The following is a 23,078-nucleotide window of genomic DNA, read 5'->3' on the forward strand; positions in this document are numbered from 1 at the left end:
TATAAGCATAAAACTATAATTCAAATGAAAAAAATAAACTTTCAGGATTGTATTTAAATATTTCTATTGAGAAGGTGCATACACACTGTTGCTGGACTTCCAGGGCACCTTCTTCCCAGATTTAACCACAATATGGCAACTGGGTTTGTAAGGGAAATGCTGGTGTCTTCCCTGAACTTTCTGCTCCACCAAAGTCAGTGCCCATAAAACCCCTCCTGCGCGGGACCACTTCGTGCTAGAGGTCCCACTGGTGCAAAACCCAACATGATGGTGGCCACTGTGCCCTTGCTTCTCCCCAGCAGCCTTCTACTCAGCCTGCAGTTTACTCTGGAGTTCAAGACCAAGGGTGTCATCAAGGAGTGCTGTAGGGACGGTTACCAGGTTGGGCACTGGTTTACCTACTGTAAAACAAATCCAGTGCACAAGCAGAGAAAGATGTAAGTCCTTTCACTGTAAAATTATGCATAAAATTGCATCACTCATTGAGGAAAGTACCCCCTTACTGAAAGAAAAATAAAATTTAAACACTGCCTTTGAAAAAAAATTCTATTTACATAAAAATATTGCATAATTTTCTTTGTATCAAACATTATATGTTAGTTGTATTTTACTTTCTCTTTAATTTTAGTTAGATGTACTCATTTTCTGCTTGGGACTCTCAGTAGTGCTCTAATATTCAAAACAAAAAATATAAAACAATCAACTTTCTTTGCTATAGTCTTTGGCAAATTATGACTTGACAAACAACAATCAGAATATTATCTGAGGTCAGCTGTAAAGTTTTCTTAATTTTTCTCGCATATAAATGAGCGTGTATACACACAATGTTTCTTTCATTGCAGCCACCAAACTAGTGCCTGGGCCCAAAAGAAACACACAAAAGCACAAGAGTCATGTTCCACATCACCCATAGAAAAGATATTTATCAACATTGACTCAATTTTCATTGAGTTTAAATCTGAGATAGAGGATTTGCTTAGCAGATAAATCAAGTGGGATTAAGCTTGGCTCCTCATAACAACAAAAACAAAAAATCTAAAACAGAAGTAGCTTATACAAAAAAATACAAGTTTATCTCGCATAAAAGAAATTCTGCAGTTGGCAGTCCTGAACTGGTGTAGGCTCTCCACAATGTCATCAGGGAGCCAGAGTTGTTTTGGCTTCCCACTTCATGATATCTGGGTATGATCCTTGTCTAGCAAATCTATCCAGTTTGAACAGTAAAATGAAAGTTGACGTGAAGGTTCTTCTTCACTGAACACATCTTGTGACTGACCATTAGCATTTAATCACATAGTTAACTGCACTGGACAACTGGAAATGTAGTCTTTTAGTTAGATTATAAATACAGATTATAAATCTATACTAAGGAATGAGGAGAGAAAGACTAATAATAGGCAAAAAATCTATACTATGATGAGTGGATATAACAATGATAAGGGCAGCCCCGGTGGCCCAGTGGTTTAGTGCCACCTTCAGCCTAGGGCATGATCCTGGAGACCTGGGATCAAGTCCCACATCGGGCTCCCTGCGTGGAGCCTGCTTCTCCCTCTGCCTGTGTCTCTGCCTCTCTCTCTCTCTCTCTCTCTCTGTCTCTCTCTCGAATAAATAAATAAAATCTTTAAAAAACAAAACAATGATCAAAATTTATGTTGGCCCATCAAATTTAACCCAACAATGAGCATAAACAATATGTTTTTTCTTCTATTTTTATGTGCTGACTGTAAATGTTCTGCGGCTATTTTACACATATTTTTCCAAAGCTACGTGCCAGATCAAAATGTTTATTTGGAGAGTGCAAGTGAGCGGAGGAGCAGAGGGAGAGGGAGAATCTCAAGCAAACTGTGCTGAGTATGGAGCCTGGCAGCAGGGCTTGATCTCGTGACCCTGAAATCATGACGTGAGTGGAAATCAAGAGTCAGATGCTTAACTGACTGAACCACTCAGGCACCCCCCCCCCCCAAAAAAAGTCACAATGTTCTATGTATATAATAAACTCTGTCTTGAATCAATAAGCAATGAAGAAGGATGCTTAGAAAAAGCAAGTAATCATCTAAGTAATGGTAGAATCTGAAACTATGTTTAGGGTGTCGTGACAATTTCTTACCAAACATGGAGAACTATCTCCCTGCCGTGGATTAAAGATGACCACATTCTCCAATCCATCCTTCCATTGAGATGTGTGCTTTATTTCCACTCCCCTGGACCTGGTTGACCCTAATGATATGCTTCAATCAATAGAATTCATCACAAGTGATAATGTGTAACTACTGAGACCAGGCTTCAAGAGATTTTGCCTCAAAAGCATTTTCATCCTTTGCTGCTTGAAATACGACTCTTTTTTTGGAAGTCCGTTGGAAGGTTCTCAGAAGTCTAACCCAAGTCTAAATTGAGAGGCCCCATGGAGAAGAACCAAGACACAAGGTGGTTGTGTAGCCAATGCCAACTGCCAGTCACATGACCAACATGAATTAAATGACTCAACCCAGTCAAATCTACAGATGTCTGCAATCTCAGCTGAATACAATCAAGCACAGCCTCATGAATCAGATGAATCCAATCAAGCCATAGCTTCATGAAATATGACTCATTTTTAAGCCAATAAGTTTTGTTATGGTGATATGTAACTGACAGACATACACCCTCCTGTGTTAGATAAGTGATAAAATATAATTTGGCTTTGTCTCAGATGTTAAAATTTATTTTGCCTTTTAAAATAATTCTTAGGGATCCCTGGGTGGCACAGCGGTTTGGCGCCTGCCTTTGGCCCCGGGCGCGATCCCAGAGACCCGGGATCAAATCCCACATCAGGCTCCCGGTGCATGGAGCCTGCTTCTCCCTCTGCCTGTGTCTCTGCCTCTCTTTCTCTCTCTGTGACTATCATAAATAAATAAATAAATTTTTTAAATTAAAAAATAAAATAAAAAATAAAATAAAATAATTCTTAAATTTGTTTAAATCAGGAAAATTTAGCCTCATGAATCAAAAACTATGTCTTCTCACCTTGAATTGCATAGAGCCTATATATGACTAGTAATAGACTTGGTCTTCAGTAAATGTTTACTTAAGAAGCAATGTTTTTTGACATATACACGTTTATAGTATAAAAAGTAGGGTGTAAAAAGTAAAGACTTTTTGATAAGCAGTGTAAAAATTTCAATGAGAGACAAAAGAATAAGTATTTTTTTGAAAATTATTTTGAGCATTTTGAGGATAATGATGTTTATAGATAGGATGATTTCCTCCAATAGAGAATGACAAAGGAAGAGAGAGAGAGAGAGAACGAATGAACTAGGAAGGAAAAAAAGAAAAACATTCTTGGTAATCATCATCTCTTTGTTAGTCATCCTGAATTGACATTTGATTTCTGACTACTTTTTAGAACATATTTCCTGAAATGTTATATAGTTTTGCAAGTTTACAAATTCAGAGCTAAGTTCTGATTTCACGTAATTTTATTATGCTGTAAAGAACAAAACATCAGACTACAGATATTTTATAGATAACTATCATGTGATTACTTTGTGAACTTAATAGTCTATACCACTTAAAGTCCTCTTTCTAATTCTTGAAGGAGATACTACTGAATCTATGCATGATTGAAAATCCAATTACCAGATTAATCTTGATTGCAATTTATGATTCTCCTATACCACTAAGATTATGTAATTATGAATAGCTCAAGAAGATATCCTTTATGTTCTTTCTTTAAAAATTATGAGGCTTAGAAATAAAACATTTGCATTAAATACCTCCTTACTTTAAAATTTAAATAATCTTTTTCAAGAAATAACTCACTAAAAATCATATGAAGGAAGAATAAATAATTTATGCTATTATCAAAACTACATTATAGTTATATTCTTGGTGTACAAAAGCATCCCATAATTTTAATAGAGTAGAAGGCATCTATTAAAAATATCATTCATTTTATTTACCTTTGATTACATGGCATATATAAAATATTTCAAATTTAGATAAGTTGTAAATAATACTACAATTGGTGCAATTCTATATCTCACAACTGGAGAGCTTCTGGAGATGCTATTCACCTCTAAAATATAAGACTTTTTTTGATGTATAAAACACTTCCAATTTCTCTTGACAGCCAATAACTTTGTCTGCCTTGGTCAAGTACATCTATCAGCTATTCCCTCACCCTCCCTCCCCGACCCCGGATAAAATAAGCCCTGGATTTAGAAAAGCTAGTATGTTGTCAGAAGCCTCCAAAATTATCTATGGAGGACCTAACAATTTAAACATGCATTATTACTTGATATACAAAGCCACTGTGGGATAGTAAAAGATTATTATTTTTTGACATGGGTCAAAAAAATGAGACTCTGAAAAGCCTTGTCCTGGTTGATAGTAAATGGTCCAGTGGGAACTCAATCCAGAACTTCCGACTCCTGGTCTCATGCTCTTGCTACTATATCATGCTGCTTCAAACCACACAATATACTTTAACTTGAGGGATTGATAGCAGAACCTACAACTGCTGACTTGAAGAGGAAAGTGTAAATTTATTTTATGTGGTATTAGAAATTACAGAATATTGTAAAGGACAGGGACATAAATGTGGTTACTGCCAAAAAGAGCCTTTGCAAAAATAGTGCTCAGAAGAACATATATTTCCTTCCCATGTGTCTTCTGATTCACGTCTGCTTAGTGTACTCAGAAAAAATAAATTTTTTACTACCTCCTCCTCTGCAGAACCAATATTGCTACAGAAGAGCAAAACACATGCTATTCTTTCTCATGAATCAAAAATATTACAAAATTCTGATTTCAGAGTCACCACAGTTGCAGTGATACACAAGTCGAAAGGAACTCCTCTTTGTTAAAAAATGTTTTCAAGGCTATGTTCTTAATATATAAAATAAGCATAAATATTTGGCAAAGTATTCTATTTGAACCTGATTCAGACATACTTAAATTTGCTCTGATAGAGACAGAAATGCTTGACATCTTCAGTTGTGGATATAAGAGTGTGCTCTGATGTAAGAGCGGCAATCACCAATCTTATTATCAGGAGATGGGTGATTTAATTTAATACATCCTTGACTTTTATATGGTAGAAATATGTAGCAAAGCTCCAAGAAATTGAGAAACATTGTACTGGCCCAACCATGCCTAGCAGTGATTTGAAATTAGGTAGAGAAGAATTCTTCAAGCCATAGAGTACATCTACATAAATATCAGGAGCTTCTGTATGATTGCATCAGCTCTTATCTTGAAAATAGCAAAAACCCAGCAGCTGAAGCCAGCTAACTCCATCAATGCCACAGTGAAACTGGCTGTACTCATAACTGCAGAAAAAAACAAATATGCCTATTTTCCTCCAAGGGCGATGACAACTCAAGCCTATAACATTAAAGACTCAGTTTTGGGTTTTTGGTAAAATCCCCGACAGCCCAGTGCTTAAATATTTCTCCAAATTTTTTAATGTTCTTTTTTCACTAGATGGGACAAATTTTGCCTCTTTTGTTACTAGTATATTTTACCTAATAAGCAAGAATCTTCTCTGAAATGACCTATATTAAAAAATGAATTTTATCAGATCAAAGGCAAAAGAAATGTATACAGGCCACTGTCTCCTCTCAAAAGTGGGCATATTAAAATCACATTACTTTCATATTTTAAAGCAGATAGGGGGAAAATCATACTTATCTTTTTCAGCCAGACCATTTCCTAGCAGTATAAGAAATTTGCCATTAGCTGTGAACCTGGACATTATTCTACATGGGCTATATTTCTATCTGTTTCATCCATCTTGCATTGGAACTCTTGAAGATTCTTTTATCACTTAACCTCTCGGAGCCTGCCCCATTTTTAAAATGGGACAAAAATAGTACTGAGGAAATGAAAGCTGTTGTGAGAATTATTTTGCACATATGAAGCAACCAAAGTGATGTCTGGTCATGGTAGGGTATGCAGCAAGAAAGCATTCGCTGCTGTGATCACTACATAGCCCTAGCTTTAAGGAGGTTATATAAATTAGATCACAGTTTCCGTGATAAGAGCCAAAGGACTGTTGACTTTCACCAGTAAAAAAACAAAAATTTTGGTAATTGATTGATAGCTACATTGAATAAATGTTGAAGTAAAAGCAAAATTCTGGGGGGGCGGGCGGTAAAGAAGATAGATTTTTTTTTTTTAAAGTAGTATTCCATTTACTGAAGTAGGGGAACTTCTGATGGCTTTACAAAAGTAGACAATTCCAAGAGTCCTGTGAAACATATTTTCCTCTTGGATGACAAAGCTAGAAAATCACTGTAGTGAAGATCAGATATTTGAAACCGAACACCATTGAATAGACAACAAGGGGTATAAATACAGAGCAAAGTAGAAGAATGGTAGTATCAAGGTAAATGAAAGTCTGGCAGAAGAAAAAAAAAAAAGGTGTGGGGGAAGAGATGGAGGCAGATAGATAGCTTACAGTAAGAAAAAAAACTATTAAAAATACATGGTGACAAAATTGGCAAGAAGAAAATGCCCAAATATAAAATGGGGAAGAAGGAATATCTAATAATTGGGAGGGAAAAACTCTGAGCTTCGGTTCTGTAACCTTTTTGCTTACGTGTGATGCAACAGTTTAAACAAGACAACTGAAGCAGTATGCTATTTTTGGAGATCCTGAAGATCACCTACAAATGGAAATGATTTATAAAGGAACAAAATTTTGGTAAAGGTTCAAAACAAAAGAAGGAAATGGCTCAGGATCAAGATTCTAATTCACGATTTCCCGACACTCAGCACATGCTGATGGTTTTGGTAGAGATGGTTGCATTAAAGACACGTTTAACATTTAAATTCCTCGTTTCTGTTCTATGGATTCCTTTCCTTCAAAAATTATTATATGATATTTAAGGCATTCCACAGAGGTAACCATCTGAATCGGATATTTCTATATATAGAAATAATTCAGATTATTACCCAACGTAGGTTCAGTGGCTTATTGCCTCTAACTTCCCCAATATATTCAACATACATTGAAATTGAATGACTGTATTTTCTTATAGATGAAAAGCCACAAGATGACAAGCATACCTTTCAGTGAACAGGCTTGTCTTACCTGCCAATTCTTTCTTTTTTTTTTAAATTTTTTTTATTTATTTATGATAGTCACAGAGAGAGAGAGAGAGAGGCAGAGACATAGGCAGAGGGAGAAGCAGGCTCCAAGCACCGGGAGCCTGACGTGGGATTCGATCCCGGGTGTCCAGGATCGCGCCCTGGGCCAAAGGCAGGCGCCAAACCGCTGCGCCACCCAGGGATCCCCAATTCTTTCTTTTTTAAGAGGTATGATTGACATACATTACATTAGTTTTAGGTGTACAACATGATTCAAAACACACACACACACACACACACACACACACATATACACACTGAGAAATGATCACCACAGTAAATCTAGTTACCATCCTTCTTCATATGGTTATATCGTTTTTTCTTGTCATGAGAATTTTTTAAATTTACTTTCTGGGCAACTTATAAATATTTACTACAATATTGTTAACTATAGTCACTATGCTGCACATTACAACCCCATGACATTTATTTCGTAACTGGAAGTTGTAACCTCTTCACCCGTGTCATCAGCCCCCAAACACACTCCCCTCTGGCAACCACCATTTTGCTTTCTGTATCCATGAGTTTTGTTTTCCAACTCCATATATAAGTGAATTCATGCAGTATTTGTCTTTCTGACTTAGTTCACTTAGCATAATACCTTCAAGGTCCAACCATGTTATCACAAATTGTAAGATGCTATTCTTTTTCATGACTTAAGTTTATATATATAGCCATTGATGGACCCTTAGGTTGTTTCCAAATCTTGGCTATTGTAAATAATGCTGCAATGAACTTAGGGGTGCATGTATCTTTCCAAAGATATGTTTTCACTTTCTTTAGATAAATAGCCAAAAGTAGAATTGCTGTATCATATAGTTCTATTTTTAATTCTTTGAGGAATCTCCATATTGTTTTCCATGGTGGCTGCTCTAATTTGCATTCCTACCAACGATGCACGAGGGTTTCTTTTTCTCTACAACACTTGTTATTTCATGTCTTTTTGAGAATAGCCATTCTAACAGATGTGATGGGATATCTCATTGTGGTTTTGATTTGCATTTTCCTGATCATTAGTGATGTTGAATATCTTTTCATGTGCCTGGTGGCCATCTGTAGGTCTTCTTTGGCAGAATGTCTGCTCAGATCCTCTACCTTTTTTTTTTTTTTTTTTTTTTTTTTTTTTGTCTTTTTGCTGTTGAGTTGTAGGCGTTCTTTGCATATTTTGGATGTTAACTCCTTATCAGATATATGATTTGTGGATATTTTCACCCATTTAGTAGGTTGTCTTTTCACTTTGTTGATGGTTTCCTTTGCTGTGCAGACGCTTTTGTTTGATGTAGTCCTGCTTGTTTATTTTTGCTTTTGTTGTCTTTGCTTTTAGAGTTAGATCCAAAAAATCATTGCCAAAGCCAATGTCAAGGAACTCACCGCTTGTTTTTCATTTTCGTTTTTTTTTTTTTTTTTGAAGAGTTTTATGTTTACAGATCTTGCATTCAAGTTTTTAATCCATTTGGAGGTAGTTTTCGTGTATGACATAGTAGTCTAATTTTATTCCGTTGCATATGGCTGCCCAGTTTTTCCAACACCATTTATTAAAGTGACTGTCATTTCCCCATTGTATATTCTTAGTTTCTCTGTCATAAACTTGTTGACCATACATGTGTGGGCTCATTTCTGGACTCTCTTTTTTGTTCCATTGACCTATGTGTCTGTTTTTATGCCAATGCCATACTGTTTTTGATTACTAAGGCTTTCTAGTACAATTTAAAATGAGAGAACACAGATGCCTTTAGCTTTCTTTCTCAAGATTGCTTTGGCTATTTGAGGTGATTCATGGCTCTATACAAATTTTAGGATTATTTGTTCTATTTCTGTGAAAAATGCTTTTGGAATTCCAATATGGGCAGCATTACATCTATAGATTGCTTTGATCAATATGGACATCTTAACAATATTAATATTTCCAATCCATGAGTACAAAATCTTTCCTTTTCTTCAATTTCTTGCATCTTCTTCAATTTCTTCTGTTGATGTCTTATAATTTACATGTACAGGTCTTTCACTTCCTTGATTAAATTTATTCCTAGGCATTTTATTCTCTTTGATATAATTATAAATGAGATTGCTTTCTTAATTTCTCTAATAGCTAATTGTTAGGATATAGAGACACAACAGATTCTTGCAGTGATTTTGTACTTGGAAAATTTACTAAATTTATTAGTGCTCACAGTTTTGGGAGGAAGTCCTTAAGATTTTCTCTATACAAAAATCATGTCATCTGCAAACATTGACAGCTTTACTTCCTCTCCAATTTGGATGTCTTGTCTTTTTCTTGTCTAAGTGCTCTGACTGGGATTTCCAATAGTATGCTAAATAAAAGTGGTGAGAATGGACATGCTTGTCTTGTTGCTGATCTTAGAGGAAAACTTTTCAGCTTTTCACCACTATGAGTTGGGTGTGGGCTTGTCATATACGGCCTTTATTATGCTGAGGTACATTCTCTTTATAGCCACATTGTTGAATTTTTATCATAATGTTGATGTACCTAAGGGACATTTTAAGTACCCTGGGTGTCTTTTTTCTCTAGGACTAGCAGAAGAGGAAATGATGCCTATGTCTTTCTGGAATTTTACTCAACATATTTCCCCTGGTCTCAGTAAAAAGGGCTGGGACCCACTGTCAGGGCTTATGCATTTTTCATAACTTTGATGATTTCAACAGGGATGACCTCATCATCACATTCAGAGCTACTTTCCCCTCCAAACCCAAGGGGAGGTCCACCCTTAGTTAAATCCATCCCAGGGACTGCCATAGAACCTTCTGGAGAGCTAAGGAAGGGGATGGGATGGGCTACAAGCTGCTGTATATTATGCAGGCAGGTGTATGGCTTCTCACGGTCTCCCTCTTCCTCCTGTGAAGGGGGCAAAGGAGGAGACTTAGGCAAGACATCCCCCATGCCTCCAGAATGTACCTTCCAGACTACCCTGGCACAGTCCTCACATGAGAAATATGACATCTCAAATCCTCCACCTTTTTTCCAAACTGAGAAGCAGCAGTGACAGCCAGGGCACAAGCACATTCCCCTCACTTTCTCCTTATCTAAGAGAGATTGCAGGGGGAAACTGCAGTAAAAGCTGACTTTCCCTCCAGAGATTTTAAAGTCCTTTTGTATTTCATGAGAAGTTGTTTTTAGGGGGAACAGGAGGTCGGGAAACTGCATTTCAGAAATGCTGTCGTAATGGTTTTTAACACCTTTTATTCATCTTACTGGTGCTATTTTGTAGGATAAGGAACAACGTTGACAGGTTTTGCAGGAAATTTTTATACACTTTTTTTTTTTTAAATCACAGACTTCTATTTTTATGTTTTTAACATTTTCATAATTTTTTTTTTTTGTAACTGGAGCCACGTAACAAGTATGGGGGGAATTGTGCCTTGTTTCAACAGTTTTTGCTAAATTTTAGACTGAAGATGACAGATGCTTAGAGCTTACCTTATGTTGAATTAAAATCAGTATTTCTCTTTTAAAAATGGGGGAAGGGCACCTGGTGGCTCAGTCAGTCAAGCAACTGCTCTTGACTTCAACTCAGGTCATGATCTCAGTGTTGTGAGACTGAGCCCCAGGTCAGGCTCCATGCTGGGCATGGAGGATATTTGAGATTCTCTCTCTCCCTCACCTTCTTCTCCTTCTGTCCCTCCTCTCCACTCCTACCGGCATGCACACGTACCCGTGTGTGTGCGCGTGCACACACACACACACACACACATACATAAGTAAGGAATTTCATCAATCTTCTTTGCATCTATATAACTTTTATGCTTTATTTTGTTAATGTGGTGCATCACCTTGATTGATTTGTGCGTGTTGAATCGTCCTTGCAGATCTGGAATAAAGTCACTTGATCATGATGTATGATTCTTTTAATGTATTGTTGAGCTCAGTGTGCTAACATTCTGTTAAGACTTCTTGTGTCTATGTTCATCAAAAATAATTGCCTGAAATTTTCCTTTTGTTGCAATGTTTTGGTATATGGGTAATGTTGGCCTTGTAAAGTGAGTTTGGGAGAATTCCCCTCTCTTCCATTTTTTGGAAAAATTTGAGGATAGGGATTAAATCTTTGAATGTTTGGTAGAATTTAACAGCAAAGCTGGTCTGGTCCTGGTCATTTGTTTGTTGAGAGGGTTTTGATTACTGATTCAATCTTCTTACAGGTAATTGGTCTATTTACATTTTGTATTTATGATTCAGTCTTGGACAATTATATGTTTCTAGGAATTTATTTCTAGGTTGTCGGATTTTTTTTTTGAAAGTAATCTTTTATCATCTTTTGTATTTCTGTGGTTATCAGTTGTAACTTTTCCTCTTTTATTTATTTATTTGAACGCTCTTCTTGGGGAGTTTGGTGAAAGGTTTATTAATTTTATCTTTTCAAAGAACCAGCTCTTAATTCCATTGATCTACTCTACTGCCTTTTAAGTCTCTATTTCACTTATTTCCACTTTGATCTTTGTTATTTCCTTCCTTCTACTAACTTTGGGATTCATTTGTTCTTTTTATAGTTCCTTTAGGTACAAAGTTAGATTGTTTCATAGTTTTGTTTTTTTGTTTTTGTTTGAGATAGATTTGCATCCTGTGAACTTTCCTCTTTGAACTGCTGTTATAGAGATTTCAAGCAAAAAAACCTTTGGGTATCCGCATCTCATAGATTTTGGTATGTTGTATTTCCATTTTAATTTGTCTCAAGGAATTTTTCTGATTTCTATTTTGATATCTTCATTGACCCATTGGTTGTTCAGTAGCACGTTGTTTAATCTCTACATATTTGTGATTTTTCCAGTTCTCTTACCATTGATTTCTAGCTCCATACCACTGTCGTCAGAAAAAAACGCTTAACATGATCTCAATCTTAAATTTCTTGAGTCTTGTTGCATGGCCTATCATACGATCTATCCTAGAGAATGTTCCAAGTGCATTTGAGAGGTATGCATATTCTGTTGCTTCTGGATGGAATGTTTTGTATGTATGCATTAAGTCCATCTGTCATTTAAGGCAAATATTTCATTATTGATTTTCAGTCTGCATGACCTATTCATTGATTTAAGTGGGGTATTCAAGATCTCTACTGTTATTGTATTACTGTCAATTTCTCCCTGTAAGTCTGCTAAAATTTGCTTTATTTGATGCTGTTTGAATATGTAAATATTTACAAATATCATATCCTCTTGTTTGACCCCTTTATTATTAAGTAATGCCTTTGTCTTTTATTATAGTCTGTTTTAAGGTCCACTTTGTCAGGGAGTGCGTGGGTAGCTCAGTCGGTTAAGCATCTGTCTTTGGCTCAGGTAACTCTGCCAAAGTCCTGGGATAGAGTCTCCCCCATCAGGCTCTTTGCTCAATAGGGGAGTCTGCTTCTCCCTTTCCCTCTGCCCCTGCTCATGTTCTCTCTCTTGTTCTGTCTCAAATAAGTAAAATCTTTTAAAAAAATAAAATTAAATAAAGTCCAACTTTGTCTTATGTAAGTATAGCTACCTCAGCTTTTTGTCTTCATTTGCATGGAATATTTTTTTCTATCCCTTCACTTTGCCTATTTCCTTACATCTGAAGTGAGTCTTTTACAGGCAACATAAACAGGAGTCTTGTTTTTTGTCTTTTTACCCATTCAGCTACTCTGTGTCTTTGGATCAGAGAATATAGTCCATTTACATTAAAAATAATCATTGATAGGTATGTACTTATTGCCATTTTGTTTATTGTTTTATAGTTCCTCTCTTTTCCTTTCTTCTTCTCTTGTTTTCTTCCCTTCTGATTTGATTTCTTTAGGGCTATGCTTGGGTTCCTTTCTCATTATCTTTTTTGTATCTGCTATAGGTTTCTGCTTTGTGGTAATCACGAGGCTCACATATAAGAGCCTATGTATACAATAGTCAATAGCAATTTAGTTTTCATGAAGGAGCTGCTCAGCTAGTTTTCAGCTCTTTTTCAGAGGGAACTGTCTCATGTGTAGCTGTAGATTCAGTGCATTCCCAGGAGGAGCTGAGTTCAGGATCTTGCCAGGCTGCCATCTTGGACCACCCCTTCCACATTCTGGATACCTGCCAATTCTTAAGAAATTATCATTGTGTAACATAAGATACAAAGCAATTATTCTAAATACTTTAGAATAATTTAGCAAATATTCTCAATATTTTAATTTGTCCTTTCTTCCTCTTTCCTCAACCATGGTTATAGAAGATTAATAGGTTTTTCACTTGATATTCCACCCTCCAACATGCCCAGTTGGTCATCATTAAATGGCTTTATCTTTTTGTGTGTTATCATTGTAGCTCTTTCTTAGGTTTTTTAAAAAAAGCTCCATTATCACCCCTACATCTAGATGACTTCTATCTGCCTTTTATTTATTTTTTTTCCATCTGCCTTTTAGAAGACCTATCATCAATACTGCCTTTACTTTTAGGTTACAAGATTTATAAATCTCAATAGTTCTACCTAAAGAAAAAAAGGTACCTAAGAAACGTTAGAATGAAAGGCTTGTGGCTAAAAAGACTATTCACGATGTACTGATATTTTGCATATAAAATACTACAAATAGAATCAGTGGGCTTATCTGTGCAGGAAATGATTTAATCATTCAAAATTATCATTCAAGGGCTCAAATCTAATTTAGAAAAGAAACTGTTTATACATTGTTAGTAAGTTGCCTAAGTCCTGCATGACTAACCTGTCTTTTTTTGTGAAACATTGCTCTCAAAGGGCCAGATTGCACCATTTTAAACAAGAGCATTCCCAATTATTTACAAATGGCAGAAGTAATCCAAAGCATCCTTTTATTAACTATATGTAAAAGGCATAGTTACCTATAAGTATAGATAAAAGGTATTTGAAAGAATGAGTACAGACGTTAAAATTTGCTTTATGTTGGTCCATTGCCTACACCCTTCTCTGGCTGAAAACCACTGAATAATTTGACGTAACCCTCAACACAACATATGGTAGGTGAAAATGACTTCTATGTGGGAGTAAGGTCAAAACCAAGTGCCTGCAGATGGTCATAGACGAGAAGGGAGATGCTGATCACTCTTCAAACCCCACTCTGAGGGAAAACAGTTGGCATCTAAGAATTATTTGTCAAAGCAAAGTCACAGGTGATAGCAGAATTAAAACATTTTTCAGCCAATATATGTACAAACTGTACTCTCTCTCAAGTTGCTGGAGGATATGCTTAATTATGATTAAGGTATAAAGCAGTAAACAGGGACTCTCCCCTCCCCCATTATGAAAGAGAAGCAAAGGGGTTTCCTGAGATCTGGGAAAGCAGGAAAGTGGCAGGATAAAAGCTTTGCAGTAGATTTCACCATCAAGCAGTCCACACTGGAGAGAGAAGACAGAAACCTTTAGGAGGTGTTTCCAGGAAAAACAAGCAGTCTGTTACCTCGTTTGGTCTTGGGGAAAAATTACATTGTGCGACTTTTTTTCAAAGACATCAGAAAGTAGTTGAAGTCGTAGACAAAGGTTCAAACCTTTAGATATTTAAAAACTAAAATTTGTAAAAACAAAACAAAAAAAAAACTAAACTAAAATTTAAGAAAAACAAAAAGGTTTATACAAAGGACATGCAATCACTATAAAAAACTTGGAAGAGCAGGGACTATGTCCATAGTCATCATTGTGAAAGCCTTGAGAAGAAATTTATGGGCTAGGAAAGATTTGAAAAGGAAAAAGGAATCTCAGAATGAAAAAAAAAAAAAATCAGCTACCATAATAGTAAATCACAGATATCTAAAATAGATTATTCAAAAGAATGCAGCACACCCATACTTACTTATGTAGAAGGCAAATACCAAGGTAAAGTACTAAAACAGTATAAAGTGATTGTTTCTAAGCAGACAGAAAGAGATATAGGAGACATGCATTTTGGTCTAAATATTTTAGCACTATTTCACTTTTTAAACTACGTACACAAATGACTTTGCTATACAATGGAAAATTGCAAAATACTAACAATTCACTTAAAAAACATAAAAAAAAGGTCTTCCGACATCTGAATTCATAGAAAACCAGCATGAATATTAAAATCATGCATTTTTTTGAAAAGGTAAATGAAATAAATCTGGATAGCTTTAACTACTATTTAAATTATCTTGAGATTAAACTTGCTAACTTAGCAAATAAAACACTGAGAGCAAAAAAAAAAACCTCATTTCCTATTCATGGCTTCAGCAAGCCGCATTTCCTATTTCTGACGCGTCTTCCTAATTAAAAAAATAAATAAAAATAAATAAAATCCCCTAATAAAATATTGATAAAATGTCATTCTCTTCTCTTGCAAAAGACAAGAAGTATCACTCAAGGGGAATCAAAAAATGCTTAGTGACTATCATGGTAAATATTAAGTCATCTGATCCTAAGAATGAGTCCCAAGTATCCTTCCAAATATTATGTCCAGAACAAACATGGGTTTGCTTCTTCTGTCAAGGGGGCAAGGTAGACTTCTAGAAGTATGTCCTGACACAGTAAAGGCCATCAGCATTCAGGTCTCCATCAACACATCCCTCTTGCACAGGTCAGGGTCTGAGAACAATGCCTGTGCAATCTTTACTTTCTCCTTTACTTGCTTGCCCTGCTAGAGCAGGAGTTCCTTGAGGGCTGTAGCCATGGGCTTTTATTTCACCTTAGTTATTCCAAGTGACCAATACAGCTTCTATCTAGTAGTTTCCCAATACATACCCAATGAGTCAATGTACACATTTGTGAGTAAGTTAGGATCGGACTCCTTTGAAAATGTGAAACCAGATCTATATAGTTCTTTAAAAAAAAAAAAAAAGACAAAATTCATAGGTTTAACTGCTAGGGCATCTTTGTGGAGCTCTTTAAATATGGGGATACTTACTGAAAGTCAATTGCCTACGCTTGTGTTTTTGTCACTCTGCAAAAGGAAGATCAATAGGAAAAAATCTTTAGGCTTCATTTACTTTTCAGAATGTAATAATTCCCTTTTAAAATAAACATCACACTTGCTAATTGTTACTTCTCCTGCCCAGAAAAATAATCCGAACTTACTACCAGGTATCAGAACTTCAGCGCTCACAGCAAGGAAATGATTATTACAATGGGATTGTTGATGTTAAGGCACATGTGTCGCCACATTCTACCTCAAACTCCACATGCCTCAGCCTCAGAAATGTAGGTCTTGGGAAATCAGACACATTATATACAAAATATATGGTCGCATTTAGACACACACACACATACACACACACACTGCATTGCACTAGGTGCCTGAATCAGAAATACAATTTCACAAGGAAATTTCCAACAATAAATGGTGCCAAGCAGTACCTTGCAAGTGCGGTTAAGTGCAGGCATAACAATCACCCAGAAAGCTTTTTCAAATATTTTTCTCCTTCCTTACACTCTCCTTATCTTGGAGGGTTTTTTTTTCCTATTGTTTTTGGGGCTATTTATTTTTTAGCCCCTTTAACTCCCAACTAGGAGGACATGGCCTGCCAGTTGAAAATCATCTCTGTACTGAGCCACTATTATTGACTAGGCACGTTGTGGGGAAAGCAACAAACATACAATGATCACTTAAGTTTTTAACGTGGTTCACTTTGAGGACAGTAAATACATCCTAGCTAATAAACCAAATTCACCAATTGGTTGTGGCTGCCTGAAACAAAAGCTGAAAAAGACTTTAAGACCCTCTTTGGTCTCAGAAACAGATGCAGTAATTAGTAATGTCTGCCGAGATGAAGTGGAGGCTACAGCAGTTTGGGGATGGATGCCACCTTCCCTTCTAGATGTCATAGGCCAGCCCAATATGTTCTTTCATAAGTAAAAGTCAGGTCACAGGCTCCTTTTAATAGCAGATGCTTCCAATTCACTTAAAGAAGCTATGTAGCTTGGGAGGTGGTATGGCGGGAGGAAAGGAACTCATGTGCTTTGTCTGGGCCTTGCCAATAACAAGCTGCATGATCTAGAGTTCTCTGGGCCTGTTTCCTCATCTTAACACAGGCAAGGTGATTTCCAAGGTCTCTACTGAAAGGCCAGAATCCTTTCTTTCCCTTCCTTTTCCTGGTTAGTTTCTAACCCAGAAAGCAGAAGAGTTTTGAACCTTACAAGCAAAGTCTCATCGATCATGAAAGTCATAGCAATGACTTAAGGCTCATTTTCTAATTTTTGTATTTTAAGAATAACTAGAGGTCTTAATTTAAATATGTGGGGTATGCACTGCATTTTGTAGAGATGGTAACGACAGACAATGACTTAGTTTGACATTTAAAAAAAAAAAAACACCTCCTTTCCCCAGGACCAAAGTTTATCATAACAATATTTATACAGATTTATCTATGACTGAAATAATCCAAATACAAAATAGCGGGGATTTAGTTAAATTATCATACATCTTGTTGATAGGCTACCATATGAACAGGGAAATCACATTCAAGAATATTTAATTACATGGGAAAACAAGCAAAGTAAAAATATATTAGGGGTTTAATTACTTAGTTACAAAACCTCCATGTGTGTGCACTTGAAGAGAAAAAAAAAAAAAAAAGACAAGCATGTCAATAGCTGTTTTTCTGGGTTGTAGATGAACTCTGTAATGTTCCAAGCCCAAGCAAATGAATAAAGGGGTGTGTATTTCAAGTGTGTAGGCCTAAACAGGCCTGATATCCAAAATAAAATGTTAGCTGAATGGGGACACTGCACTGTGGGGAGAGAAGTCAGAGGTGGGGAGAGAAGTCAGAGGTGAGAAATTAGACAGGCTGGGTCCTAGCTGTTGTTAAGACCAAGCCCAGCAAAGTGAAGACAGGACACCCTGAAGTTGAGCAGGGGTTGGGGACAACAGCCAGGACTCTTCAGGACTGAGATGAGCTGTGCTACCAAAAGTCACCTTTGAATAAGCTGCTTTCAGAGAGGTCTCATCCATATTGCTCACCAAGGTTTTGGAAGGTGATCCTGTGAATACCAAAAACAAGGTGCTCGATGCTTTAATCGATGGACAGTGTTTTTCCCACTTTATAACTGTAGACATAGGTTAGCAAAATGAGTAAAGAGATGATAAAACAAACCCAGGTACAACTGAACCCAAAACCTGCACATCCTGCCACTCCCCCCGCCCCCCCCCCCATGTATTTAATCCAATCTCCAAGTCTGACTGGCTTACTGACCTTCTGGACCTGGCCTACACAGGCACATAGGGAATTAGTCAACCACCTTTGAAGCCAGTTCACGGGAAAAAAGGGTCTAGTGCCTTCCCCAACTTCTCCTACATTGCTATTCTAATAACAACATCCAGTTATCCAAAGGTATAGTGTATGTGCCTTAGAAAGCTACACAATCAACAATCCTTAATTCATAAGGTAGTATTCAACTAAGCAACCACAGTATGTATTAGTTGACTGAAAAAACATTGGAAATGCTTAGTTTTCATTTATTAGGTGATTTGATTATAAAAACATACATGAGGGATGCCTGGGTGGCTCAGTCAGTTAAATGTCTACCTTAGGCTCAGGTCATGATCCCAGGATCCCGGGATCGGGGAGGCCCCCATCAGGCTCTCCCCACCCTGCTCAGGCTCTCTCCCTCTCTCAAATAAATAAAATCTTTAAAAATATATATATATATACACATACATACATATATATGTATATATATACACATTAAGTTCACAATTTGTAGTTCAAACGAAATAGTGGCTTGTACTTATTAAAATAAGCACAATTTCCCGCCATTTTTATGTGTTTAGGTTGGAGAACAGAATACACATTCATGGTTGTGATGAGGTCCACGAACCTTCAGATCACAACTGACTTTTCTGCCCCAACCCAAGGAGGTAATTACAGCTAATGTGTGATGTGACTGCCCTGCATGCACTTCTCTGCATTTTCTTATTCCCACAGAAACATTAAATCTCACAAAACATACTCTTCACCTATGCAGGGGTCAATCACCAAACTCACAGAGCAGGCTCAGAAGAAATCAAGACAGGTAAAATAAATGGTAAATATTTTCTACAAAACCGTTAAGTATCTAACTCTTAGGTGAATCACCAAAACCCTCACATGTTGCTTATTTATCCTCATAATTCAAAAATGGTTCATGCCTGGTTTTTATTCCTTAGCAAGTCAAAAGAAAAAAAGTAATTAGATAGGGTAAAATATTAATAGAAATAGATAAGTAGGGGGCACCTGGGTGGCTCAGTCGGTTAAGTAGCTGCCTTGGGCTCAGGTCATGATCTCAGGGTCCTGAGAAGGAGTCCTGAATGGGGCTCCCTGCTCAGTGGGGGGTCTGCTTCTCCCTCTGCCCCCTCCCCCTTGCCCATGCTCTCTCTCTCTCAATACTTTCTCTCTCAAATAAATAACATTAAAAAAAAATTTTTTTTTTAAAGGAAATAGATAACTAGCTGCAAAGTAGTGGCTGCCAAGGGAAGAAACTACAAAAATGAAGGCAGAAGTAGAAAGCAGCCCTGGGTGATAATACAGACAAGCTGCTGACCCTCTGGCTTTAATGGAACCATGAAGGAGTCACTGTGTCATCGATTAATGACCCTCCTAATGACAATTTCAAACTATCAAGGTTACACTCTGTTCAGACGTATTTATTTAAGGTAATAAAGCATCTAATATACTTTAGAGAGATTTCTATCCAAAGTTAATTATATGTGTTAGTGTTCCGAAAGACAGGCTTTGTTCGCTGAAAGGTTTCCTCCCAGGTCTTGTGGAGTCTCACGCTTCAAGAGTAAGTAAGCTACTTCTAGAAGATATAGAGATACAGATACACAAATAACTTTAATGATTTATACTCAATAAAAAGGAAGCTTGAATCTATGATTGAAAAATGAAATGTTACAAGTATTATCTACGCAGAAATTACAAGGCTTAGAAGCTTAACATCAACCAACTTCTATCAAAATAAATACTTAAAAGAACAAAAAATAAAACCGCTTAATAGTGGGGGACAAAATATGACAAAGGGGGAGGGTGGGTGGGGACAAACCAAGAAAATGAATGAAGCAGAGTGGGCAACCCCCAAAGTGGTTTTACAAAAAGGGATTCAAATCCGAGGGAGACACAAAGCTGTCTAGGAATGTGACCGATGAGGCAATAGAAAGTGACCACAAGTCCGTCATAAATCAAAAATGACAAGTGAAATCCCAGAGTGTCCCAAATTATTTAATCCAGACATTATCTAACCCCTCAGATTTGTGTGGTGCTGTGCTCTTCATCATTCTCCATAACAATAAAATGTGGGATAAGCACATGGCTGGTCGGACAGCGCTGCGGAGCTAATTCATCCGTGAAGGTCAGGGTCCACAGTGTATCACCGCGTTTACATAATGTGTTTCTTTATATGGAAAAGTGCCGTGTCAAAGAGGGAATTACAATAAGATTTATTTTGAAATAATCAGCAGAATCTCAAACACACAAATAAATGCATCTTAGTATGTTCGTTCACTTCAGACTCTCAGTATTGTCATCCACAGCTTGACCATCTCCAGCGCATCAGAGACCAAACCTGGCAGGTCCCACAGTGTCTCCCTTCCCCTGTCTTTCATATTAGAAGTATGTTCAGTTTCTAGGAAGACTTACTAAAGAATTCTGCTTCTTACAAATAATCCCCAACTTCTGCCTCCACAGCAATCTAAAAGGGGTAAATAAAAAATCTTACAAAAGAAATTAAGACCTTCAAAACAATTATTTTAGCAATATGTAGTGAGGTCTACCAGAAGAAGAACTGGTTCCTAATTTAATTTATTAACATTTGATTGACAATTCACTCATCTGGTGAGACTAAATGTGTGAGAGAAAATGCTCTACGTATATACACATACACTGTAGGCACAGTCGCAAATTGATAGTTAGCGATAAGCAAGTATATATAATAAAAATACGTACCAGGTGCCCAATGTTGATTTTCACCACCAAAGAATGCTGCTATGGTTTAAATCATGATTTCTTGATGAATACATAAGATAAAAGAAAGGATAAAAACAGAGGAACTGACAATCCCCATGAATTATAAGAAATGAAACGTAAGATGAAGACAATTGTAAACAGAAGAATTTAACACCTATGGTGGTACATTCAGACCAGGTACTGTATTACAATAAAGCCAGAATCAATTATTTGACTATATTTTTTGTTTACTAAGCATGGGAAGCATTTTTGCTGGTGGTAAAGTGTGGATTTTTTTCATCAAAGAACATTAAAAGGCTGAGATAATAACCATACTGCTTGTATATTTAACCAATAGTTCTGATACTCTCTCATTAATCTTTGATAGCTGATAATTTGAATAAAAAGACATGATGAATCAAAGCATACACCAGATTTAAAAAGAAAAATCCATCAAAACAATCTCAGCATCTAAATGGTAAACACCAAATGAGTTCCTAATCTGGCATAAGGTGTTTTGTTTTGTTTTTGTTTTTGTTTTTTTTGTTTTTGTTTTTGTTTTAATTTAAGGAAAAAATACGTAGAATGAGTCTACCTATTTTTAAAAATGTGAATGATCACAACAGTGCAATGGCTGGGTTCTCACACCGTGTAAGTTCAATCTGTAAGTTCAATCTGAAATGTTCATCTGGTGTAATATTCAGCTGTCAAGAGGGAGCAACTCAAAGGACATCACACAATCTATAAACCAGCTGGAAGGAGCCATCCAGACTTTGCCCTGCCGAACCCTCTTTGGGTGATGATTAGACAAATCTTCGTAGATGATATACTGTGTGCAGAAGCGCTGATCGGAATCTGGTCTCGCATGGTACGCAACCGTATTGATGGTCTGAGTCACATCACTGTCTGGCTTGGGCTTTCGACTGAGGACCTGGCCCCCAGCAGCAGTGACAAGCTTAATAAGGTTGTCCTTGGGATGGTGTTTGAAGGTTCCCCCAAAATAGAAGTAGCATCCGTCAAACAGCTTTGGCAGCTGAAATAACAAGAAAAAGCTTGTTAAAAGCAGATCAAAATATTTTAAAACACTGCATATGAATGAGGAAAATAAAGATAAATAGTCATGAGCAGTTAAGAAGCTGCTTAAATGAAGTGCTAGGATAAGCTGTATTTCAAGTAAGCTATTTGGGTCAAGAAATATACTCATGTATTTATAGGTTTCCTATTTACAATTTTTTCCTAAAACTCAGTCACCATCTAAGGAACCTCATTCTCCTCAGATTAGGTGTGCTTTGTGTGTATGCATGTGTCTCTGTACACACACATACATGTTTTAAAAAAGCAAACAGAGATCCCTGGGTGGCTCAGCGGTTTAGCGCCTGCTTTTGGCCCAGGGCATGATCTGGGAATCCCAGGATCGAGTCCCACATCGAGCTTCCTGCATGGGGCCTGCTTTTCCCTCTGCCGTGTCCCTGCCTCCCTCTCCCTCTCTCTCTCTCTGTGTTTCTCATGAATAAATAAATAAAATCTTTAAAAAAAAAAAAAGGAAAAAAAAGGCAAACAAAAACTGCTCATCAAACTTCTTTTATCAGAATGTTATTTACATTTGGTGGGACTTAAAGTCCCAAGAACTCCAACGGTATCTGAAATGTGCTTCAGGGATACCAGGTTATGCTTTAAAAAAAAAAAATTATACAAGTAACATCATTTCTGTGGATCTTGATTCAGTTCCCTATGTTACCAACCTTGGGTCTCTAGAACAGCCTCGGTGGGAGTGTGGCCTCCAGGGTTCCAGATACATATTCCTTGGGGCACAATACATTATGAAGCTATGGCTAGGCATCCATTTAGCTCTGAAACACACCTCTCCTTGTGCATTATGAAAAAAAAATTTCACAATTGCCCTCTATGAAAATTTTTCTTTGTCACTTCTAATATATACATACACAGGATAATGGAATATTATCCATTAAAACTGCAATACGTGGCAATAAAGACATATGGGAACTAAATCCGAGCAGCGGCCATAAGTCTTCTTTCAAGTTACTCTGTCTCTGAGACTAACCTCAGATTCTGAAAGGTTTATGGGAATGTTCAAGATGCCAACA

At 36.8% G+C, this 23,078-nt stretch overlaps 1 protein-coding gene across 7 annotated transcripts in view; it reads right to left on the bottom strand.

Annotated features, from left to right (window-relative positions):
• Positions 1-20,234: 20,234 nt before the first annotated feature.
• The window catches only part of BARD1 (BRCA1 associated RING domain 1), a 78,915-nt gene continuing 76,071 nt past the window's right edge, over positions 20,235-23,078 (bottom strand). For all 7 annotated transcript variants that reach the window (XM_025441598.3, XM_049106482.1, XM_049106479.1 and 4 more), the window contains one exon: positions 20,235-22,006. In XM_025441598.3, coding sequence (XP_025297383.1) covers positions 21,674-22,006 — 333 coding nt within the window. In that variant the 3' untranslated portion in view covers positions 20,235-21,673. The remainder of the gene's footprint in view (positions 22,007-23,078) is intronic.

This window comes from Canis lupus, chromosome 37 (assembly GCF_003254725.2).
Source record: "Canis lupus dingo isolate Sandy chromosome 37, ASM325472v2, whole genome shotgun sequence".
NCBI classification, from domain to species: Eukaryota; Metazoa; Chordata; class Mammalia; order Carnivora; family Canidae; genus Canis; species Canis lupus.